The sequence below is a fragment of the Gopherus evgoodei genome, chromosome 11 (assembly GCF_007399415.2).
Source record: "Gopherus evgoodei ecotype Sinaloan lineage chromosome 11, rGopEvg1_v1.p, whole genome shotgun sequence".
Taxonomy (NCBI): domain Eukaryota; kingdom Metazoa; phylum Chordata; order Testudines; family Testudinidae; genus Gopherus; species Gopherus evgoodei.
The window spans coordinates 57,375,192-57,395,865 of NC_044332.1; the positions used below are offsets into that span (position 1 = coordinate 57,375,192).

Below are 20,674 nucleotides of genomic sequence, written 5' to 3' on the forward strand. Positions count from 1 at the left end.
TTATTAGAGAGGGTAACACTTAGAGGCTTGCTGTGTGAAAGGGGTCACCAGTACAAAAAGTTTGAGAACCATTGCCATACACAGTGACTTAGAAGTCTGGAAAAATTCCCTTTGTCTGTGGATCTGCTGCAAAATCTGTGTACTTTGGAGGGACTGTGCCTGCAAATCATGGAGATGAATAAACTAAACAGGTACGGGCCAAGGGGAGGAGCTAGCAGATTACTTGGCAAATGAGAAGTAGAAAAGTCCCCAAGGGGAGCATGTTTCCACTTCTAGCAGAAATTCCAGCAGGCCTGGAGGGAATGGATGCAGCTGGGCTGACTACCTACTTTTCAAAGAAACAGAAGGACAGATTTTTGAAAAATAGGGGGCGAAGAAGTCTCAGTCGGTACCTAATTTTGTGGCACACAAATCACAGAGTACTAAATCACACGTGCAGTGTCACAGTCTATAATCCTTTGCTAAAGTCAGGAACAAATGTGTTCAACGTTTATAGGTGATCTGGGATGCTAGGCTCCCACTCCAAGGTGTCCTTTTAAAGGTGGCACAGTTGGTCACCTTAATGCCAGAGGTAGCTTAGCGGCCAAATTTAACCCTGGCACAGTTGGCCTAAGTCCTCAGAAGCCAAGTGGAGGTGCAAGTGTTTCCCCCAGGGCTGAATTTGCCCCACGTGCATACTGTGTGTGAAGTGCTCTGGATCCTTAGGAAGGAGGGCACACAACACCTCTACAGGTGAGCTATGATTTTAGAGGCGAGGGTGTAACATGGGGGCGCCTATAAGACTGGAGGGCAACAGTGGAGGAGCTCCGGTCGGGGCGGCTTTGCGTGATGGGGGAAATTGCAGGGGGCAGGTTTTCTAGGGAGGGAGGCAGCCTTCTGCCAGGGGTGTGTCCGTGAGACATTCAGAAACGTCTCCCACATGCAAAAGAGGCATCTGGGACCGGGGCAGCGGCTCTGCGCGACGGGCAAAGGCAGGCGGGCGGGGGAAGCCGAGCTTCCTGCGTGCTGGGGGGAGGGCGGGGCAGGGACGCTAGCACGTCGGTGCCGCCGCCGGCCTCCAGGCGGGATTGAGGAGGAGGTGAGTTCCCCCGGGGGCGGGGGGGCTGGTGAGGAGTGGGGCCGGGTGATGAGAGCGAGCCCGGGAGGGAAGGGGTCAGCGCGGAGAGGCCGCGGCGGCCGGAAGGAGAACGGGGCAGACAGCGGCTGGGTCGGGCCCAGGCAGGGCTGCTCTCCTGAGGGGGGGCGGAGAGCGGCAGCTGCTGGCCTGGGACTGTGTGCCGCGTCTAACATGGCTCCCCAGCACCTGCAGGGCGGCCCCTAACGTGGCTCCTGAGCACTGAGAGCGGCCTCTAGGCAGGGGGAGCCGCTACTGACGATCCGGGGTGCAGCCCTTAGCGTGGCCCTCGGTCCCCACGGGGGCTGCTGGGCATGTGGGGTTGCAGCCTCCCCCGCAGTCCCTAAGGGGCGGCCAGCACCCACAGCTAACGGGCGACTCTACTGCTGGCGATCAGGGGGTGCAGGCTCCCTAGCGCACACACGCAGGAAGCCTCTCAGAGCTACGGCTCAGGAGGGGCCTCAGACTGGAGAGCTGCTGCTGTTTAGGAGGAATAGCTATGCCAGTGCCCTGGTATGGGTCTCCCATTTGCCACTCGCAGATATGGGGAGCCCCTGTGGGGGGGGGGGAGGAAGGGTATGCGGCTTTTATAATGATTTCTAAGCAGCACCTCCACTGCTTACAGGGCCCAGGTCAAGAGTGGAGTGAAAGAAACCCAGTGCTCTCAAAGGAGGCTGATCAGTTACACTGAATTTAAAAGGCTCCACTGTGGAGAGGGGGTGGGATTTGGGGGAGCTGCTGGAACTCTTGAGAGTGGGGTGTGTGCATTGCACCCTCTTCAGGAGCTCAGCATTACTGTGCAGCAGCTGCATGCAGTCTTTCAGAAGAGAGAAAAGACATGACGGAAATAATACTTGTGCCACTGGTCAGGGTACTCGTGCACAAGTTCAGCAGTCTGACATTAGGGGAATTGGTGTTTTGATCGTGTTATGTGCTTAGCTGCCTAACTTGGTTTTCCACTTTCGCATACAGTTCATCTCGCAGGCACGGGGATATAGCGGAAACTGTTGCTAACACTCAGAACATATGTAGCTTCCTCAGTAGTCTGATGCAGGCCTCAAGGAGCCTAGACACAGTTCAATATCACAATGAGCACGTGAAATTAATGTTTTTTTTCCCTTCTTTAATAAAAATGACTGTAAGCGCTCTGAGGCAGGGTCTGTCTCTATATGTGTGTTTATGAAGTGCAGTGTAAAATTGGGCTCCGATCTTGAGATGCTACCATAATACAATTAATAAAATACTAAGTTTTAAAAATAATTACACTCTTGACAAGAAAGCCCCCCACATAAATCGAACAAAAATCCGAAAAAAGTTGAAACCTTTGCAAAAGTATACAGTGTGAAATTGTTTTAAAACCAAAGAAAAATTAAAGGAGAACTCAGTTTAAAAAATAAATACATTTTAAAATGTGATTTTTAAAAAAAATTAAAACACTATCATCAGAAAATATTTCATCATAATGGGATGCTTCAAGAAAAACTTTTAAAATCCCAAATTAAAGGGATTTTTCTCACATAAATACATTTAGTAGATCTAACCAGATCTTTTAACACATGACTGTGTGAAGATGGGAATAGTAAACTAGAGGAAATGAATGCAAATACATACACTTTTTTTTAAGAGGAGGAAGGAAGAGTTTGGATGCAGGAACAAGTTCATTATAATGAATGATGACTTTATTTTGGATTTTTTTTCTGTTCTAGTTGTTAGGTGCTAGCCATACATTAAGTTGGTTTAAAACTTAGCACAATGATTAGGTAAAGAAGAGCAGCAGATTGCAGTATTGTGTATAACAATGGGTTGGTATCATTCAATAGAACTGTTTTATTGGACTCTATTAACCTTAAGCCTTAACCATGGCAGGACTTTCATGTAAGAATCCACATGCACAGTGCAATATTGAATTTTAATTAGAGCTGTCAAGACCTGAAGTGGGATGTATTCTCATCATTTCCCCCTCTTAATGTACACTTTTCTTAGAAGCCTAGATTTAGTAAAAATACTTTGGTGTTGGAGATTACATTACATCATACGTATGAGTTTGTATAATCTCAGTGTCAGAAGTCAGTTTTGATAAAGTAAACTACGGACAAATTCAGATGTACAATTTGTTTTTAGATTTATACCCCAACAGTGTGTAGAAAGATGAATATAACTTTATATATGATTGAATCCCAACTTTTAGAATCTCTCTTGCTAATGATTTGCCAGACTGACTCTTTGTCTATTGACTAAAGATTAGCTGAGCATATGTGGTGTTGCCCAAGTAGTTTGGATAATTAATATTCTAACGTTTTTATTTTTCTTTATGAACTTTGGAATACTTTCATGTTACTTAGGGAAACTTTTTGAAACTGCAGCTAAAAATAAATCATTCAAGAAAAACATACCTATGAATTTCACATACTGTTCCTGCATAAGTCAGAGCATAAATTGCATACAGTGCTCAGAAGGAACATACGTGTCTTATGTGGGCATTTTTGTCGATGTGGACAAAATTTAGATATGCTTAGTTATGTGCAATAGTCAAATGAATACAGTGAGAATGTATTCGAATGTTAAATATTATTGCTAACAATAGAAATAATGGGGCCTTAATCTTGATTGGGCTCTTTGGATGCTTCAGTAGTAGTAGTACTATTACTAATAGTAATAATAGTAATAGTAATTACTACTATTAGTAGTAGTAATAGTAATGTTGCATATGAAATATTGTAATAGGCAATAACAAAATAAGGCAGAAAATTACAAGGCCTCAAATGTATGGATATCTGGTCCTTGTTAGATAGGCTGTACAGTGTATCCCGTTTCAAAAACAGTTGAACATAGGGGTGGTGAAGAATGAACTATAAACAATTCTCATTATATATGATTCTAAGAATCTTGGCAGTGCTAGTGACATGCTGCCAGTATTTTAACAAGAAGCGCCCATAAAATTTCCCTCATTTGACTGTGATAAATCCTGTGTACCAATCTGTAAGGGATAGCAAAATCATGCTAATCTTTGGTGGCAGAATTTTTAACAGCAGGCTCTTGAGAACCTCCCCCACCTAAGGCATCAGTAGGCAGTGCAGTTAGCAGTGATAATGCACAGCTTTACTGCTATAAGAACACATATCCCAGTGTTAATGTCACTTCTGAATAGATATATCTCAAAGTATGTCTTAAATGTACACCTTAGCTATCCATATTGCTGCACATCAGATGTGAAAGTAAAAATAAATGTGTGAAGCTCCAAACAGACTTATATGGATTTCTGCAAATCTGAAAACCACATCTCCAAACTATCTGTTATCCCGAATTCTCTCACATACACAATCTCATACACACATGTTTTTAGTTGACCTTCAGTGTTTCCTACAAGCAGGAAATCAAAGTTCTTATCTATTTATAAATGACAATAAATAGGCTGCCCTATACTTAAAATATGGCCAATGGAACAGATTTGGGATATGAGTAATTATGTGGTGTTCAAATGAGGGATGGAGGAATATAAAAGTGTAATTTATAAAAAAAAAAAATACAGTACTTAGAATAAATGAATGAGGTCCGTTCCTATTTGTGTTAGCTTGTGCCCCCCAAAACAGTAATCCACAGGATTAAGATAAGAGGAGCACAAGCAACTGTGGAGCTCTTAGATTTTAAGATAAGTTTACCTCCATAATAATATTACTGATAGAGGTGAAGTATGATTATCCAAAGCCTTCTCACCAGTATTACAAATGCTGCAAGATTTAAAGCCATCCTTGTAATTTATGAAACTAACCTCAAGTATGTAAGGGTGGACACATCACTGTGTTAATGATAAGCCTGAGAATTAGAGGACTTAGATGTTTTAAGATTTCAAATCTTTCTCTCTCTCACACACATGCATGCACACACACACAGAGTTCTAGATTAATAACACCAAAGATTTTACTGTTCATAAGTCACCTGTAGCATTATATTCCAGTTTCGTCCTGGAACAACTTCTAGGGATTTAGGTGCCACAACTGCAACTACTTGCATCCCCTGAGACTGACAGTAAAAGTACTAATAGCAATTATGGTATTGGTAATTTTCTAGGAAAACTGTCTGCTACGAATGGCATGTTCACATCCATTAGTGAAAAGCCATTTTATATTAATATCTTAAGGTCACTACTGACTATATTCTGGATTCAGACTCGTGACCTACAGGTGAAAGCTGCCAATCCCTTAGGCTCTTCATTTACTCATGGAAGTAAGATTTACTCAATCATTGTTACATAATTGATGCTGCTCACATTGACTAGGTTTAATGATCGGAGGTATGGGAATGAAAGATGAGTATAACTGTTAATATTTATTTTTTAGCTCTAAAAAGACGAAGAAAGATCTTCTCATTTCCAGGGTAACTGGAGACCACTTTTGCCTGCATCTTATTCTGCCTTTCTCCAAGTGAAATAAACTATACAGTTTTGCCTGTATAACTGCTTCTCCAGTAGGTAAGTGTAGACAAGCCCGAAGTAAACTCCCTTAAAAGAAATAGGTTTGGTTGTCATAAAGTCGGTTTTCTTTTTGGTTGTGATTTAAATGTAAAGCGAGGATTTATGGAGATGACTATAAGGTTCCATTGCCCTAATTGCTCTCTACATCTGGCACAGCATAAAAATTGGTCTCACTTGTACCTAAAACAGTTACCTACCTTTTTATTTATTCTGTCTGCTTTTTGTAAAATCAATGGCCAAGTTAAATGCTTAAATACCAAATATGAAAATTTAGAGATCAATATATGATTTTTTTTTTATTTCTTATAATAGATATCTGGTATGCTGTTTGAGGGAGTCATCTAAGTCTTTAATAATTTTGACTACTAACTAGTTAAAGTATGTTATCTCTTATTAGAGAAATAGACTCATAGACTTTAAGGTCAGAAGGGACCATTATGATCATCTAGTCTGACCTCCTGCACAATGCAGGCCACAGAATCTCACCCACCCACTCCTGTGTCAAACCTCTAACCTATGTAAATATATATTTATCTTTTAAAAATACCGTGTTTATTTTTGAAGAAATAATAGCTGAGGATTGTAAAAGTAGCAATTTTGGAAGTGAATCTAGATTTTTTTGAACGGTATGGTTTTTAAAACTGAATTGTGAAGAAAACAGGAAAACAATGCCAATATCTGCAAACAAAACAAAACAAAACAACCTCAGATGTTTGTGTTTTCATGTATGCTTTATGTTTACTATTTTAAGACTGAGTGATGGCATTTAAACTATCATTTTTCAATTGGAATTATTTTAAAAATATTGCCAGTAATTGGCATTTCACTCAGTCATGACCCAGGTGACTTGCAAAAATCCCATTACTTTCAGCAGTACAGTGTGTGCGGAGAATGTCTTCACTAACCAGGCTTAAGAGGGGCACTCAGCAAATTTACCACTGAAACTTGTCTTAAAAAAAAAAAAAAAGTTTGGACATGTGACATCTATATCCCTCCATGCCATATTCCTCTTCCACTGTGAGAGCACAGTTCTTAGACATCATAACTATCATGGAATCTCGTTGGAACATGGAGCTGGCCACCATGCATCCTGTTTTTATAATGTGACTTTTAAAAAAGTTTAACCATGCAATATGCTTTTACAAAGTCATTACCCAGCTGTGGTGGTTTCATTGTAGCACTGATATAATAGTGCTGTTCATACTGTACATTTAATTCTATAGTAAAATATTATCATTATTATTATGTTCTCCTGGAGTAGCTTGTCAGTAGAGAAGAGAGAAATGCACTTTAGGATGTGTGCCAATCTTCTCAATGAGTCAGAACTTCTGGAAAGCAGTAGCCATTGATAAAGAACTAATTATTCCATGTGAAATTATATAAGGAGTCTTAGCCCTGACTTTATCTCATTTCCTTTCCTGTGACAGTAAGTTCAGAAATCTCAATTCCTTTCTCCTTATTTCTCTGTACTATGTATTTTTACTATTTCTTATAAGAAGCTTTATTTGCTGTTGTTAAAAAAATAACAATTTGTTTTAGGATTAAATATTTCTAGTTAGAATTAGGCTCCACACAGTCATCCAATTTGAACATTTAAATTTGCTTTCTAGGTTCAGACTGGTCGTTTTCCATTGCCTTCCCTGTAACTTGACTTCAGTTCCCCAGTAGAGGATTTGTGTGCTTGGAGTTTAAATGCTTCATGTGATTGTGATGGATTATTTTCTGACCATCTTTTCCACTGCCTTTGCTGTTTAGAAAAAGACATATATCAAAGGCCCATTTGGGCCTGCAAAGAGCAGGAAAGTCACCTTTTTTTTCCTGATAGAGCTTATCACTTGCAGACCAGTCAGACTGCTTCCACTTTAGAGTAGTCTTGGCAGAGTGCTTTATAAGCACAAAAGGAGTAAAGGAAGCAGTTTGGATCTGATGTGGGCCTGAAGGTTCCCTCAAAGAAGTCGAGGGGATAATAGTTGCAGACTATTGAAGGATCCAGGGGCTATGACACATAATAAGAGAAAAGTGCTGTGAATCTGAGCATTCTTCCTGTTGCGTTAAGATACAAAGAAGTTCAGTAGAAGAGATCCAAGGTTGAATCATTGTAGAAAAAGTCTCAAAATTTTTAGAAACAGTTGCAGGTGATAGCTTGTTGTCCAGTATCTCAGTTCCTATTGAGATGCTGAACATAAAATTCTATCTGTATTGACTATCTTGTCAGATCTGGATCCTGAGTCAGTTTCATGAAGGGGTTTGATACAACCTTGATTTACAGTGCATTTTTATGAGGGATTATCAGAAAATAGCCCATCAGAATCTTCTGCTTCCTCTGTGCAGCTCTGTAGGGTTTCTCACTCTTCAAATCTTGGGTCCTTACAGTTGATCTCATTGCCATCAGGAATAGAATTTAAGGTTAGTTCCAGGGCTCTCAGATCTAGAGAATTGCTTCCTTGAATTATTCCCTGAAGATGTCAGTAGGCACACGCTCTTTATTAAGATATCCACATCTCCCTGGATGTCTAAATCAAGGGAACAGGTTGCAGGGCTCTAACTAGTTGTAGGAAACCTGTGTTTCTTGGGTCTGTTAGTGAATATGGACTCTGCGAACACAAGATTATTCTGATAAATAGCATAAGGACTAAGTTCAAGAATTTTCCATTTGAGGAGCCTGTTTTCTTCACCTCAGAGTTAGGGTTGGTTCATTCTTTGGATAGAGGGAAATTGACCCAATACAGACAGGTTCCAGAGGAATACTGCTTCTTGTTAGAGAGCTGCTGAACACCACAAATCTGATCAGTTTCTGAGAGAATCAGCAGAAACAGAAAACAACTTCTTTGGCAACTTAAGATCCTTTTATTATTATTGTCTTGAGACAGCTAGTTTGGGGTGGCACCTAATAACTTCAGCCAATTGTGGCATTTTTCCCCCTCTCTAGTCTCTTTTTTGGAAAATTTGTCAGGTGTCATAGAGTGGAATTACCTTGGACAGGTGGCTACTACAGATAATTCAAACCAGCTGTTCCATCAAATTCCACTCTGTGTCTTCTCCAAACCCTTCATCACAGTCCTGCTTCTGGGATCCTTCTCATGAGAAAGTGCTAAGATACAGTGTGATCTTTCTTTTCCAACTGAGAACAATAGAAGAGGCAGTCTCGCAGCATTAAGAGAGGAAGGGGTTGAATTCTCACTATTTCCTGAAGATAAGAGGAAGTTACATGCTAGAGTTAATAAAATTGAATAAATAGATTAAAAAAATCAAATTTTGTAAGGTGACACTACCGTTATTTTATTGGGGTTGCTGGTAGCACATATATGTATGTAATCTTTAATTATATGATCATGTACTGTTTTTTTCCGTAAGACAGCAGTCTCATTCATTATAGAAGATGCATAGTTAATCCATTGGAAGAGCACTAGAGAGAACTAAATAAGTCTCCTAAATTGTTTGAAAATAAATTCAGGGGTAAACCATTTTTGTTTAGAGTTTGTCTAAACTGTTTTCATACAAATTGTTATAATCTTGCAGGTGTCAACATGAAGATTTTAGAGCACATTCCTCCAGATCCAAAGCAGGCTCCTCAGTGTGTATGAGGAATGTCTTTATGTAAGGCTCCTACCTGGAGTTCAAGTCATGTCTTTATGCAGAAGTACTCTTTTTACTCATCAGCTATATCAGATGCCCAGAGAGAGCAGTTTTGTAAGCTTTAATTGATCATTTCTAGGCCCACCTTCATCAAAGTTCATGCTAGTTCCTCTCCCACAAATATTTCTGTAACATACCATTACTTTAAGAAGAAACATTGCTTACTAATAACTATAGTTCTTTGAGTAGATTGTCATTATAGATGTATATATCCTACTATGTGCCTCTCTGTTTGGGAGTCTTCGTTAAATTCTGAGTAAGTGAAAAGGGACGGAAGTAAGGTTAGAGTGCTTTACACAGAATGTTTAGTTCTGTGGTAGAACTTGCATGTGGTCCCAACAGTTACTGTTTTCTAGTGGGTTCAGACTTGTGGCCATTGGTGTATGCATACCTCAGAAGTGGGGAAGTATGCTGATAATCTATTTGAAGAACTATTTTTATTATTCAGGAAACTTTAGACATATGCTCAGATACTAAACTAATGAGCAACCTGAAAATAAATGAATAAAATAAAATTCTGACCTAGAAAGGCAGTCTATATATATACTAGATCTGTCACTGTACTATCTGAGAATCTTGCATATTTTCAAAAGAAAATAATGGAATCTCAATTTCTTTTTCTCCAACTTCAAGGTGAAAGGAAGCTTAAAAAGTATTTCTTTCCTTATTTCAGTTCATTTGAACATCTCTGTTGCGTTAATATAGGTTTTTGTATTTAAGTAGTATTATATTCCTGATATGATACCACTGTTCTTGAAATTTTCTAATATCACAGAATCCTTCACTAAGGTCCATTCTCATACATGCTCTTAACAGTTTTTGACTTTTTTTAATAGTGTTCAAAAATGTAGATTTTGAAAGTGTGGTAAGTATATTCTACTCATAATGTAGAATCTACACTTATTACAAGTGTTATTTTCAAGTGTTAATATATTTTTGCATGTCTCAGTCTAGTTTAATGAAGGTATATCATTTGTGTAGCTGTTAAAATGAATAACCAATAAAAGAAAACATTGCACTAATAAACAAGAGATGGCTGGAGCTGGTTCCACTAACTGAAACAATTTACTTCATCCATCTTCAGTGTTTCTTAGCAACACAAAGTACTCTTACCCAGGGCGCTTTCACGGACTTTCACGTCTTTCTTCAAATATAGCTTTGGTAGTATTTTATATGACCTGAAGTTCGTCCATCTGTCCTGAAGCTCCCAATGCTTTTCCAATGATCAAATGATCTTACATTTTTTCAGCTTAATAACACACAAGTTGACTAGAGAATCATTCAACATGTCAGGTTTTCCAAAGGTTTCTGGGAAATTATTTGCTGTTCTGTATAGCAAAGCTAAACGTTATTGAAAATGTGTTATAGTTTCATAATAAAACGAGTAGGAAAAATGTTGGCTTGGGAACTAACTAGGTATTTTCTGATAGCCCTAGCCTCAAGGCTTGGATTGCTTGTAATAAAAGGGTAACTTTGATATCTTTTGGTGAATTAACTAGTATTCTGTGTAGATCATAATTTATGAAAATACTGGCTTGATACAGAACGTTTGTTCATGTGCATGAATTGCATTAATGTGCGGCTGACATTTTCAGTGTTTATTTTGTGAGAAGTTAGTAAACCATTGCCTCTCTGAATGTGCTTTCTAACAACTCAGAGGTTGCTGTTGATATTTTAGGATCCTTCCTCCATTTCTTGCTTTCCATTTTATAATGTGTGAGAAACGGATTCTGGTCTTTTAGATCACTGAGTAACATCTGCTGAGGAAATTCAGCTTGCTTAAGGAACCCCTTCAGATACGTAGCAGAAAGCATTGTTATGTGAATACTGGGAGCAAATTTTGATTTCATTCTACAAGAGTATATATAACTTTGTTACAGGAAATAATGTGCTCTGAATTTTCAGTAAATTGCACAGAGAACTTCTGTGATTGTGTAATATGCTTTAATGACTAAATTTCTGTAACTGTCTTGCTCTGAAAGAGAATTTTTTTAGAGGTCTTAGGATAAAAGTTTCTTATAAATAGTGTGTAGTAATAGGTGGTTGCAAAATTTTGTGGTGAATTAATTTCTTATATTTTACATAAGCAGATTAATCACTAAGGTATATGGAAATTATTATGAATAGTACCCCAAACCTGCAGAAACCTTAGGTTTGTTCATCTCCACAATTCAAAAAATGCTATATTGCAGCAAACAATGTGATCTTGGTTATGATGCTAACTTTTTTGTTAGTGAATATACACACACTCTTGTGGTGGTGTGCATTTGGCGTGCAAGAACAGTGGTATCATATCTGGAATATACTACTACTTAAATACAAAAAACTATATTAAAGCAACATAGATGTTCAGATGAACTGTATCTAAAAGATAAATATGAGAGAGAAAAGACTTGATGGGATAGTGTGATAGGAAGGTTTTATCAGCATGTTTTTGAGATTGTCTCCTTATTCATGGATTGTGAAGACACAAAGAAATATGTTATTCTAGTGACTGCGAATCAAATCTATACATCTCACCATCCTATCATGCATGAGGTGTATGAGACATATGTTAATATTTCTCACAGTGCTCCTTGTACAGACACCAGTATTTTGTGAGTTGACCCCATCACTGGGTCACCTGGCCTTCCAAGCCAGTGGATCTGGTCTAGTCTAGTCATTGTTTCTAGCTCTGAGACCCTAAGGGACACTCTAGTTGCTATTTCTAGCTCTGGGACCCTAGCCCTCTTGTCTGATACTCTTCCTTGGGATGTTGGGTGCTCTGTCCAGCCATGTTTGACCCTGAAATCAGTGTCTATGATCTCCTGAGACCCCCCCACCCCCAGTCACATACATGTGCTCCCCCAGATCTGTACATGGCTATTGGCACTCTGGGCTTCTAATTGAACTCCTTTAGGGACAACATGGTAGAAGAGCAAGAAACACAGGCTTAGGAAAGGAATTTCTTAATCACAGTGACTTTACTGTTAAAGTACTTGAGAGTTACCGGTCTTTGAAAATAATGGAAGTCCTGAGATACAGCCTCTCCTAGTCTGATCTCCCCCTTCCTATGAGTCTAAGGTTCATTAATCTTACAGGCTGAACAGGGCCCTTCCTGCTTTCTCCTTTTTCTGCTTGACCTGCTTACATGTGGTGATGGTGGCCTCCGCCTTGCACAGAGCAGGACCCTGCTCTATTGCTGTGCCACAGACTCCACCTGAGAAGCTACAGACACATCAGTCTGGCTTGCCCCTTCCCTTCTGTGGGTCCCTATGTTGAAAACCCAGTATTACACAAGGATAGGACAGTAACTGAGGGAAAAACACAATTGTTGGACAAAGATTGTGGTCTTGATGGCTTTTAATGTTAGTCCTTCAACAGGATGTCAAACACCTTTTGCAGACAAAGCAAGTAATCTGGCATGCAGCACAGTAGGTTGTCTTTGAGCAGACTTCTGCGGTCAGTGTCCAATATTTTCACACACAGAACTAGATAACGTTCCTAATTTGACTCAGACATATCCTGCTCTGTTGTAACATATTTTACAGAAAATCTATTTTCAAAAGGTTTTAGGGAGTTTTTAAAAAAAAAAATAATTGTAACCTTCCAACTCTAAAGCCGAAGTCCAATTTTAGAGACTTTGGAGGGAAAGATATAATGAATAAATTTCATATATCTCTAAAAATGGCCTCTTAATAGCTTTTCTGTCAATAAGTGTTATGAATTTAAAGCCTTCTGTGTCAGAATATCCTACATCTAGAATCCCATTGGAAAGTTTCCATTATAAAGTTCCCATTTCTAGCTCCAAAGGAGTGTAAGATATATGATCTGAAACCTGCCACTTATCTGGGACTGGATATTGCCCATTCTGTATGTGAGAGCATTTAATTTTGTGGTCATGGTGGTGGGAAATCCCCTCATGGGGTAAAGAAGGGAACATTTCCATAGTGGGTTAATTTAAGCAAAAGGCTACTGTTTGGAGGTGCTCAGGGCTTCAGGATGTTGGAAATAGTCTTGCCGCTGATGGATTGTTACAAGATTGTGAGGAGGAGGAAAGACTTCTTGTTTCCTTTCCTTCCCCCTTCTGCACTTCTGTAAGACTGGCACAATCTGACCATTTTTGGGGTATGTTTCTAGTATATGTATACAGCATCACAGTTATTTAGGATGTATAATGAGGAGAAGAAGCCGACTGGCAGTCAGGGCCCAAAACGTCACACTCACTTCAAAATTCTATGACTAATTAAGACACAATTCCCTACAACTGTTGTGAAAATGTTGCTTCAAGCACCTTTATTTGCAGTCTAAGCAATTCCCTTTTGTTTGGAGGGTGTAAAACTCTGATGACTTTGATGAGCCATGCAAATGATCTTTAGAAAGGTAAATGGCTAACCTTATTAATGGGTAGGGATGACTTGTAATCAGCAACATACAGTAGTGCTGATAATATATTACAAAACAGGATTCCAGAAACTGTTTTTGAACTTCATCTGTGCTTTAAATACATTTTGCAAACAAATTTTTTTTTATATTTTTCATATAGTTTTTTTTATCTCACCACATACTACAAAAAGTCCAGTGCTAACTTTTCATCAATGATAGATATAAAGAAAGATTCGCCAGAGAAATAATGTGAATATAGTTGGGATTTAATCTTGGCATTATAATGGTCACTAGTGTTCTAGTGGATCTTGCATCTTTTAATGTTCATGTGTAAGGAATGTATGTAACATTAAGGATGTGATCAATGGGGTCATTGGGAACATTTATTTTTCAGATCAAATATTCTTTGCAGCTCTTTCTTGAGAGAACGCATAATAGAATATCAAAGAACGAATCTGAGAAATGATCACCAATATTGAAAGGCTACAAATTGCTATTATGGTTGGGTTAGTATTGCTTCCATTAGATTTTGTGACGAGGAAAAGGAAAATCTAAGATAGAAAAGTTAAAATGTGGATCGTTGTTATTGGGAAGTTTGGCTTTTGGGGTTCACACAGTTCAGTATAACCTGTGGCCTTAAAGAGACTAGAACTCATGAAGTACATAATTTAATTCTAAATTGCATCTGGATGTTTTAATGAGATAGAAGGCATACTTTTTTATACATACAGTGTTTCTCCACTATGCATTGTGATGGAGCTTATATTATTTGGCAAATACATATATTTTTAAGGAAAGCAGAGAAAAATGAATTGCTTGAAATTGAATAGAAAATCAGTCTCCCCATTCTCACTCAGAGTAAACCTTCATCTTTATATTGTCAGAAAAGAGGATAGGAATATTCTGTAAATTATTGGACTTTTCTTCCCGCCAGGTAAAATTGTTATAGGATAAATGCATTAGAGTGTTCTGGATGTTAACTTTTTAATTGCTAAATCATCTTTAAATGTCAAATTCCCATTGTGTATTTCTTTTTCTGGTCTCAGTTGATCAGAATGTATAATAAGATTGCCCTTTACAGGAATTCATTTTGTAGCTTTCAGACCTGATCATTCTCCAGAACAGGCTATAGAAATAATAGATGTGATCCATGGGAGTGATTGCATTCCAAATTTCAATAAAGTTATATTAAGACTGTTGTGTGAAGAAGATCTCTGTGTCTGGTTAGAGCCTTCCTTTCCACTGCCCTACATTGGAAATAACTTGTCCATTCAGTTGTAGGGGCTTAGGGCCTGATCCAGCTCTCCCTGAAGCCAGTGGGAGTTGGGTCAGGTCTTTAATTACCAAGCGACAGTCACAAATGGCAAATTTGGTGTACCGTTTCACTGTTAGAGATACAGAACATCGCAGTGTGAATAGTTGAGACAGCTCTCGACCATTTTATCTTATCAGATTTTATTTAAAATAATAGTAATACTTTGCATTTATCTTGTGACTTTGCTTCAAGAGTCTTGCAGTGCATTTTGATGGGGAGAAGGAGAAAAAACTTTTGAAAAATGTTCTGGTTTCTGCTTAATATGCTCTTTCTGAATAACAGGCTGCTCTTAGTTCCCTTGATACCACCTTTAGTGAAGCCAATCACCAGATGAGTATTTTGACCACAATCTTCATTCTCCTTTCTATACGAACCTTCTTTTCCAAGTTTTGTTCTTTTACCAATCAGGTATGCTAATTTTTTCTGTTGCCAGACTGCTGGACTAAGCTTTAGAAAAGACAAAATTCCCTCCTCTCCTATGCTTCTGTGGAGCTTAATTGTATTTTTCCATAACCTCTGTCCCATCCGTCTTCCATCCCACGACCATTTACTGCCCGTGATAGTAGCATTCAGTGTACAGGGCCTTCTTAGTGTGAACTATGTTCAAATAGCCTCCAAACTTTAGAGGTTTCTTATGTTTGCTTGGTGAAATGCATGTTCAGTGTGCTGCTTATCTTTTAGTATTGCATTCATGCTTTTCTCTTTTCATAGACTTTTTTTGGTAATGCCAAGTGTATTTTGCTTACAAAAGATTCACATTCTCCCTTATTTTGAGATGCTATCCAGAAGCAACAGTTTTGTTCTTCAGGTAATCTCCTCATTCCATAGGAATGAGGATATATGCTTACTTTGATTTTTTCTTCAAATGAATTTTGATCAAGAGAAGACTTGATACTCCCTAGATATTGTAATTTAAGTATTACCATCACAGGATTCAGGAACTTAGGCAGAGCTATTCTCTTTTGTTAAATTTCAAACATCCTAAGAAAACTCTTGAAAGCTTTTCGCTCTATTTTATCTAAATGCATTTGTTCTTATTTCTGAGACACCAACCAGCTTAAACCAATTTTCTGTTTTGAATGTACAATTTCTTAGTTGTCCTACAAAGATGTGTGCATGGACAGTCTTAACACATGTGTGTAGTCTTGTTGAACTTAGTAGAATTGCTCACAATATGTGAAGTTAAACATGTGCATAATACTTTGCAGGATTGGGGCCTGTGTTTTTTCCCACTTATTTTCTTCTTCATTAACATATTGAACACCCCCTTTATATACCTAAAAATGGGTATACTGAATTAGCATGAGATGTACATGTAGATAGCTCTGTGCTTCCCTAGGGTTGGTAGAAGCATTAAACGTTCCTAAAGCAGAACCCAGTTTGTAATTATTTCTGTTGTCTTTTTCTGCTTTTATTTTTTCCCATATTTGCATATATTTTCTTTAGTGATCTTGAAGGGAACATCGATAGTGTATATAAAAGAACCTGTCAAATACTAGCCTGTGGCCTTCCATTTCAACATGGCTTTGACTGACTATACTGGAGCTTGTATTACAAACATTCACACAGGGATTTCCCTTTTTGACTATAGGAACTAAATAAGTCTTAGTGCTTTCTGAACATTTAGAGTCAGCATTCAGCAACCATGAGGTGTTTGCTTAACAGTGTATATAGTTCACAGGAACTGATTGGTTTCACAGTGTAGGGTGGAATAATTGCCATAACCTAGTCTCTGCTGATGCATCTTATATAGCCACTTCTGCTACCTGCAGAACTCCTGCTTCCACATTTTCTGCTGTTGGTACCACTACGTGCTCTGAATTAGCACATGATTTCCAGCTAATGAAAATCACTCTTGGTGTCTCAAAGATGGAACTACTAGGGTTGAGAGTCACTAAATACTATTGTTATCCTGTGACTCTGGAGCCTAAAAGAGGGCTCCTAAATGCAACCTTGATTTTGAGAACTAGCCCACATTCTGTCACTGCCAATGAAAACTAAAACTGAGAAACTCCAAAATAAATAGTGAATGACATTCTCCTTGTGTAGTCCACAATACATTTGCTTAAGAAAAGAAATAGTTTAAAGAACATGACATGCAGTTCCTGATGCAGAAAAAAGTCCTCGTATGCCTAATACATTGGAAAACATTGTTCGAGAACAGCTCATCTTGCTGTAAAATTTACCTCCATAATATTATCAAGGTCATCATCAGCTTAGGTTATCTGCCAAATATGTATTTAACATAATGTCTGAGGTCAGCTTTTACTTGCAAATGCAAATATGTGGAATATTTGTTCTGATTTTGTTTAGGAATCAATGCAAGTTTATTTTGTTTTGCATCCACTCTTTTTACTCTTCTCACTCATCTTGGAGTAGTCTTCTCCTTAGTTGTTCAGTAAGCATATACTTTTCATACAGCTAAAATTAGGGAATAACAATTTTATGTAAACTAGGCAGCGGAGTCACCCTGTTCCCCTTTTTACATCTAAATGTTATGCAAACAACCCTTATGTGTATAATACTTGTGGACTGGCTCTCTTACAACCCTTTCTAAATTATGCAGAATTAGGATGATCTGATTGTCAGAGGACCAGTTTTGTTGTTGATGTTTGGGATATTTTTCCTGGTTTTTAATTTTTTTAAACTAAATCCAGTATTTATAAGACATATATAATAAGTTGGTGATCTAGGCTATCCCATAATAAGGACCATGTGTTGTTGCATTGCTGCTAGAGTAGTATGGGCGTGAGATTGTGGCTCAGGAACTTTCCCCACAGCTTAGTAAAGGGAATGTACTGTGACAGCATATGCTGTTAGACACAGCAGCATAATTACACTATCAGGCACATTGAGGGGGTGAAGCTCCTTCCTGCCCACTTTAATGAGCTGGGGACATAGAGGACCCTGCCTCTCCTGCACTCTGGAAGCAGTGGTTTAGTACACAACCATAAGGGCATGCACCGGGGTGCTTAATGCCCCCTCTAATCAATTGTGCAGGGTTGGCCATGAGCTGGTCCAGAGTACCGTTTATACTCGTTCATAAGACGAATGTTTTTGGTAAAAAAGTGATGCATAAAAAAGTGGGGGTCTGCTCATAAACGGATCTACACCAAAATTTGATGATTTTAAATTCTATGGAATCATTGAATTGAATATCTAATACATTGTCATTTTGTTTACTTGGAGTGTCTGCAGGCATGGAGACCCTCAGTTCCCTGTGGCTGTGGTTAGCTGTTCCCAGCCAACGGCGAACCGTGGCCACAGGGAGCTGAGGAGCTCCATGCCTGCAGACACTCCAAGTAAACAAAATGTCCCGACCCGCCAGCGGGCCAGCCAGGAGCCAAAGTTTGCCAACCCCTGAAATACAGGGTCGGCTTATGAAAGGGTCATACAGTTTTTTGCTATTTTTATCTAACTATCTTTGGGGTCGGCTTATAAACGAATGGGCTAATGAACGAGTATATACATGGTATATTACCAGTTTAAATGAATAGGTGTGTTTGTTGTCCATTAAATAATCATGATAATCTGAATCTGTCTCCCACCCCATCCATGGACCTGAATGCTGCCTTGTTCTCAGCACCTTTGGAGATTTTTAGATCAGGGGTCGGCAACCTTTTAGAAGTGGTGTGCCAAGTCTTCATTTATTCACTGTTGTTTAAGGTTTCACGTGCGGGTAATATATTTTACATTTATGGGGCTGGTGGATGGAATCCCGGACTGTCAGTGGGCTGAGCGAGCCAGCGGCAGGGACCTCATGCCGGCAGCTCAGCCCACTGGCGGTTTGGGGTTCCGTCTGCCAGCCAGGGGTTCTGTCCATCCAGGCCGGCAGTGGGCTGAGTGGGGCCGGCGGCTGGGACCCCAGCTGGCAGGGGGCTGGCGGATGGACTCCAGGCCAGCAGCAGAGTGCCACTGAAAATCAGCTCGTGTACTGCAAGTTGCTGACCCCTGTTATAGATAAATGTGACTCAGATTCAAACTGTTGAATTGTTTTGCTTTTTAAAACAAAATCCCCTATTAGTGTGGCCCACCTTCAGATCGTTTGGTTACAAATAGAATACTGTGGAACTTGGCTACATTTTTCCCACACTTGAGAAATGAATGTTAGACATTAGGTGTCTGCTCTGGTTACCAACCTGCCATAATTACTCAATGTTTTAGAAAGCTGTTTTACCAATTTTTACCATGTCTTCATATTTGTTCTCTTTTTTTTCTAGAATATCATTCAAGATTTAGGATGCTACGGGGACTTGGGTCACTAATGATTGGCTTTTAAATACTGACAATATTCTTCATAAATTAAGAGTTTAAGACCAGAAGGGACTATTGTGTCATCTAGTCTGACCTCCTATATCACAGGTCACCAGACCATCCAATACCCACTCACTGCATCCAACAACCAAAATATGACCAAAGTATTTTAGCCTATAGGAAATGAGATTATGTGCCACAGGCAGAGAATAGGAAGATCCAAGGTGCATCAGTGCCTGAGGCTCCCACAGTGACAGAGAAATGATTTAGTGAGATATACCCAGATAATCCTGGCAAATGATCCACGACCTGCATGCTGCAGAGGAAGGTGAAAACTCTACAAGATCACTGCCAATTTGATTTTGGGGGGAATTCCTTTTTGACCCCACATGTAGTTATCAGTTAGACCATGAGCATGAGATCAAAACCCAGCTAGTCACATACCTGAGAGAGAGATTGTACTTGAAGCCTCCCCTTCCAAAGTCCCTTCTTCAGCCATGGCCATCCTTGATGCTTCAGAAGAAGGAGTTCCATCCCTTCCAGGAATATGTTGGGGAAGGGGAAAAAACCTCTTCATGATCCATGCAGGTGATATTGATATTTTGATAGCTTTTACAGCAATCCTTCAGTCCTGCTTGACTGCGTAACACTGTTGGACTGAAAGTAATGCATTTTTAGAAGTATTTTCCTTTATTGTTTGTCTTTTGTATTTCACTTAGTTTGGACAGTAGAATATTGACAACATACTGACTTTTGATTCTAGTCTGTTTCTGGGTAGTTTCTAGTTTTCATGTTGTAGTACAGTGCTGCAGAGTTTGAGAAATGTTTGTCCCGAACTACAGTAGAAACTCTAAGATACAAACACCAGAGATATGGATTGACCGGTCGACTGGATACAATGGGGAACTGGAAGTAAACTATCAGGCAGCATCAGAAACAAAAACAAACACCAGCAAGTACTGTACTGTGTCTGTATTGCATCTTAAAGGTAGGCACAGCTGGACTGCTTGTCCTCACCCCCTACTCGCCATGGCTCAGGGCAGTCTCAGGCAGGAGATGGTGAATGTTGTGTCCCCCCCTGCTGGGAAGGGGGCAAGCTTGCAAGCTCAGAGCCCGGGAAAGAAACTTCCCGGCTGTTACTGAGACCTGGCCTGGAGTGTAAGCTGCTGGAGCTGGAGCCAAATCTCCTGCCTGCACACTGTGCTCTGGAGGAACAGCTCAGTTTTAAAGGGTCATAGCCTGCACCATGTGCCCACTGACATTGCAGTGCCCCAGGGTGCCTCACTCATCATCCTTGCAGTCAGGAGGCTAGAATCAGCTGCCTATCCTTACCCTCACTCACTGGGCAGCCTCTGCAGAGCTGAGAGCCCGCGCTCCGAGGAGTCCACCCATAATGGTTTCTTCAGAGTTACAAACATTTCAGAGTTATGAACAACCTCCATTCTCGAGGTATCCATAACTCTGAGGTTTTACTGCACTTAACATTGTTCTTTTTAAAGACTGCATTGAAATCCCAGTC

The 20,674-nt window shown here is 39.5% G+C and overlaps 1 protein-coding gene across 6 annotated transcripts in view; it reads left to right on the plus strand.

Moving 5' to 3' along the window:
* The first annotated feature begins 994 nt into the window (after positions 1-994).
* The window catches only part of GTDC1 (glycosyltransferase like domain containing 1), a 288,636-nt gene continuing 268,956 nt past the window's right edge, over positions 995-20,674 (plus strand). For 5 of the 6 annotated variants that reach the window (XM_030579573.1, XM_030579577.1, XM_030579578.1 and 2 more), the window contains exons 1-2: positions 995-1,078; positions 5,452-5,582. Coding sequence is in view for 1 of the 6 variants with exons in the window: in XM_030579574.1 (XP_030435434.1) it covers positions 19,703-19,743 (41 nt within the window). In the remaining 5 variants the exon portion in view is untranslated. Of the gene's footprint in view, positions 1,079-5,451; positions 5,583-19,121; positions 19,744-20,674 lie in introns of all 6 variants that reach the window. The other variant, XM_030579574.1, reaches the window with a different exon arrangement.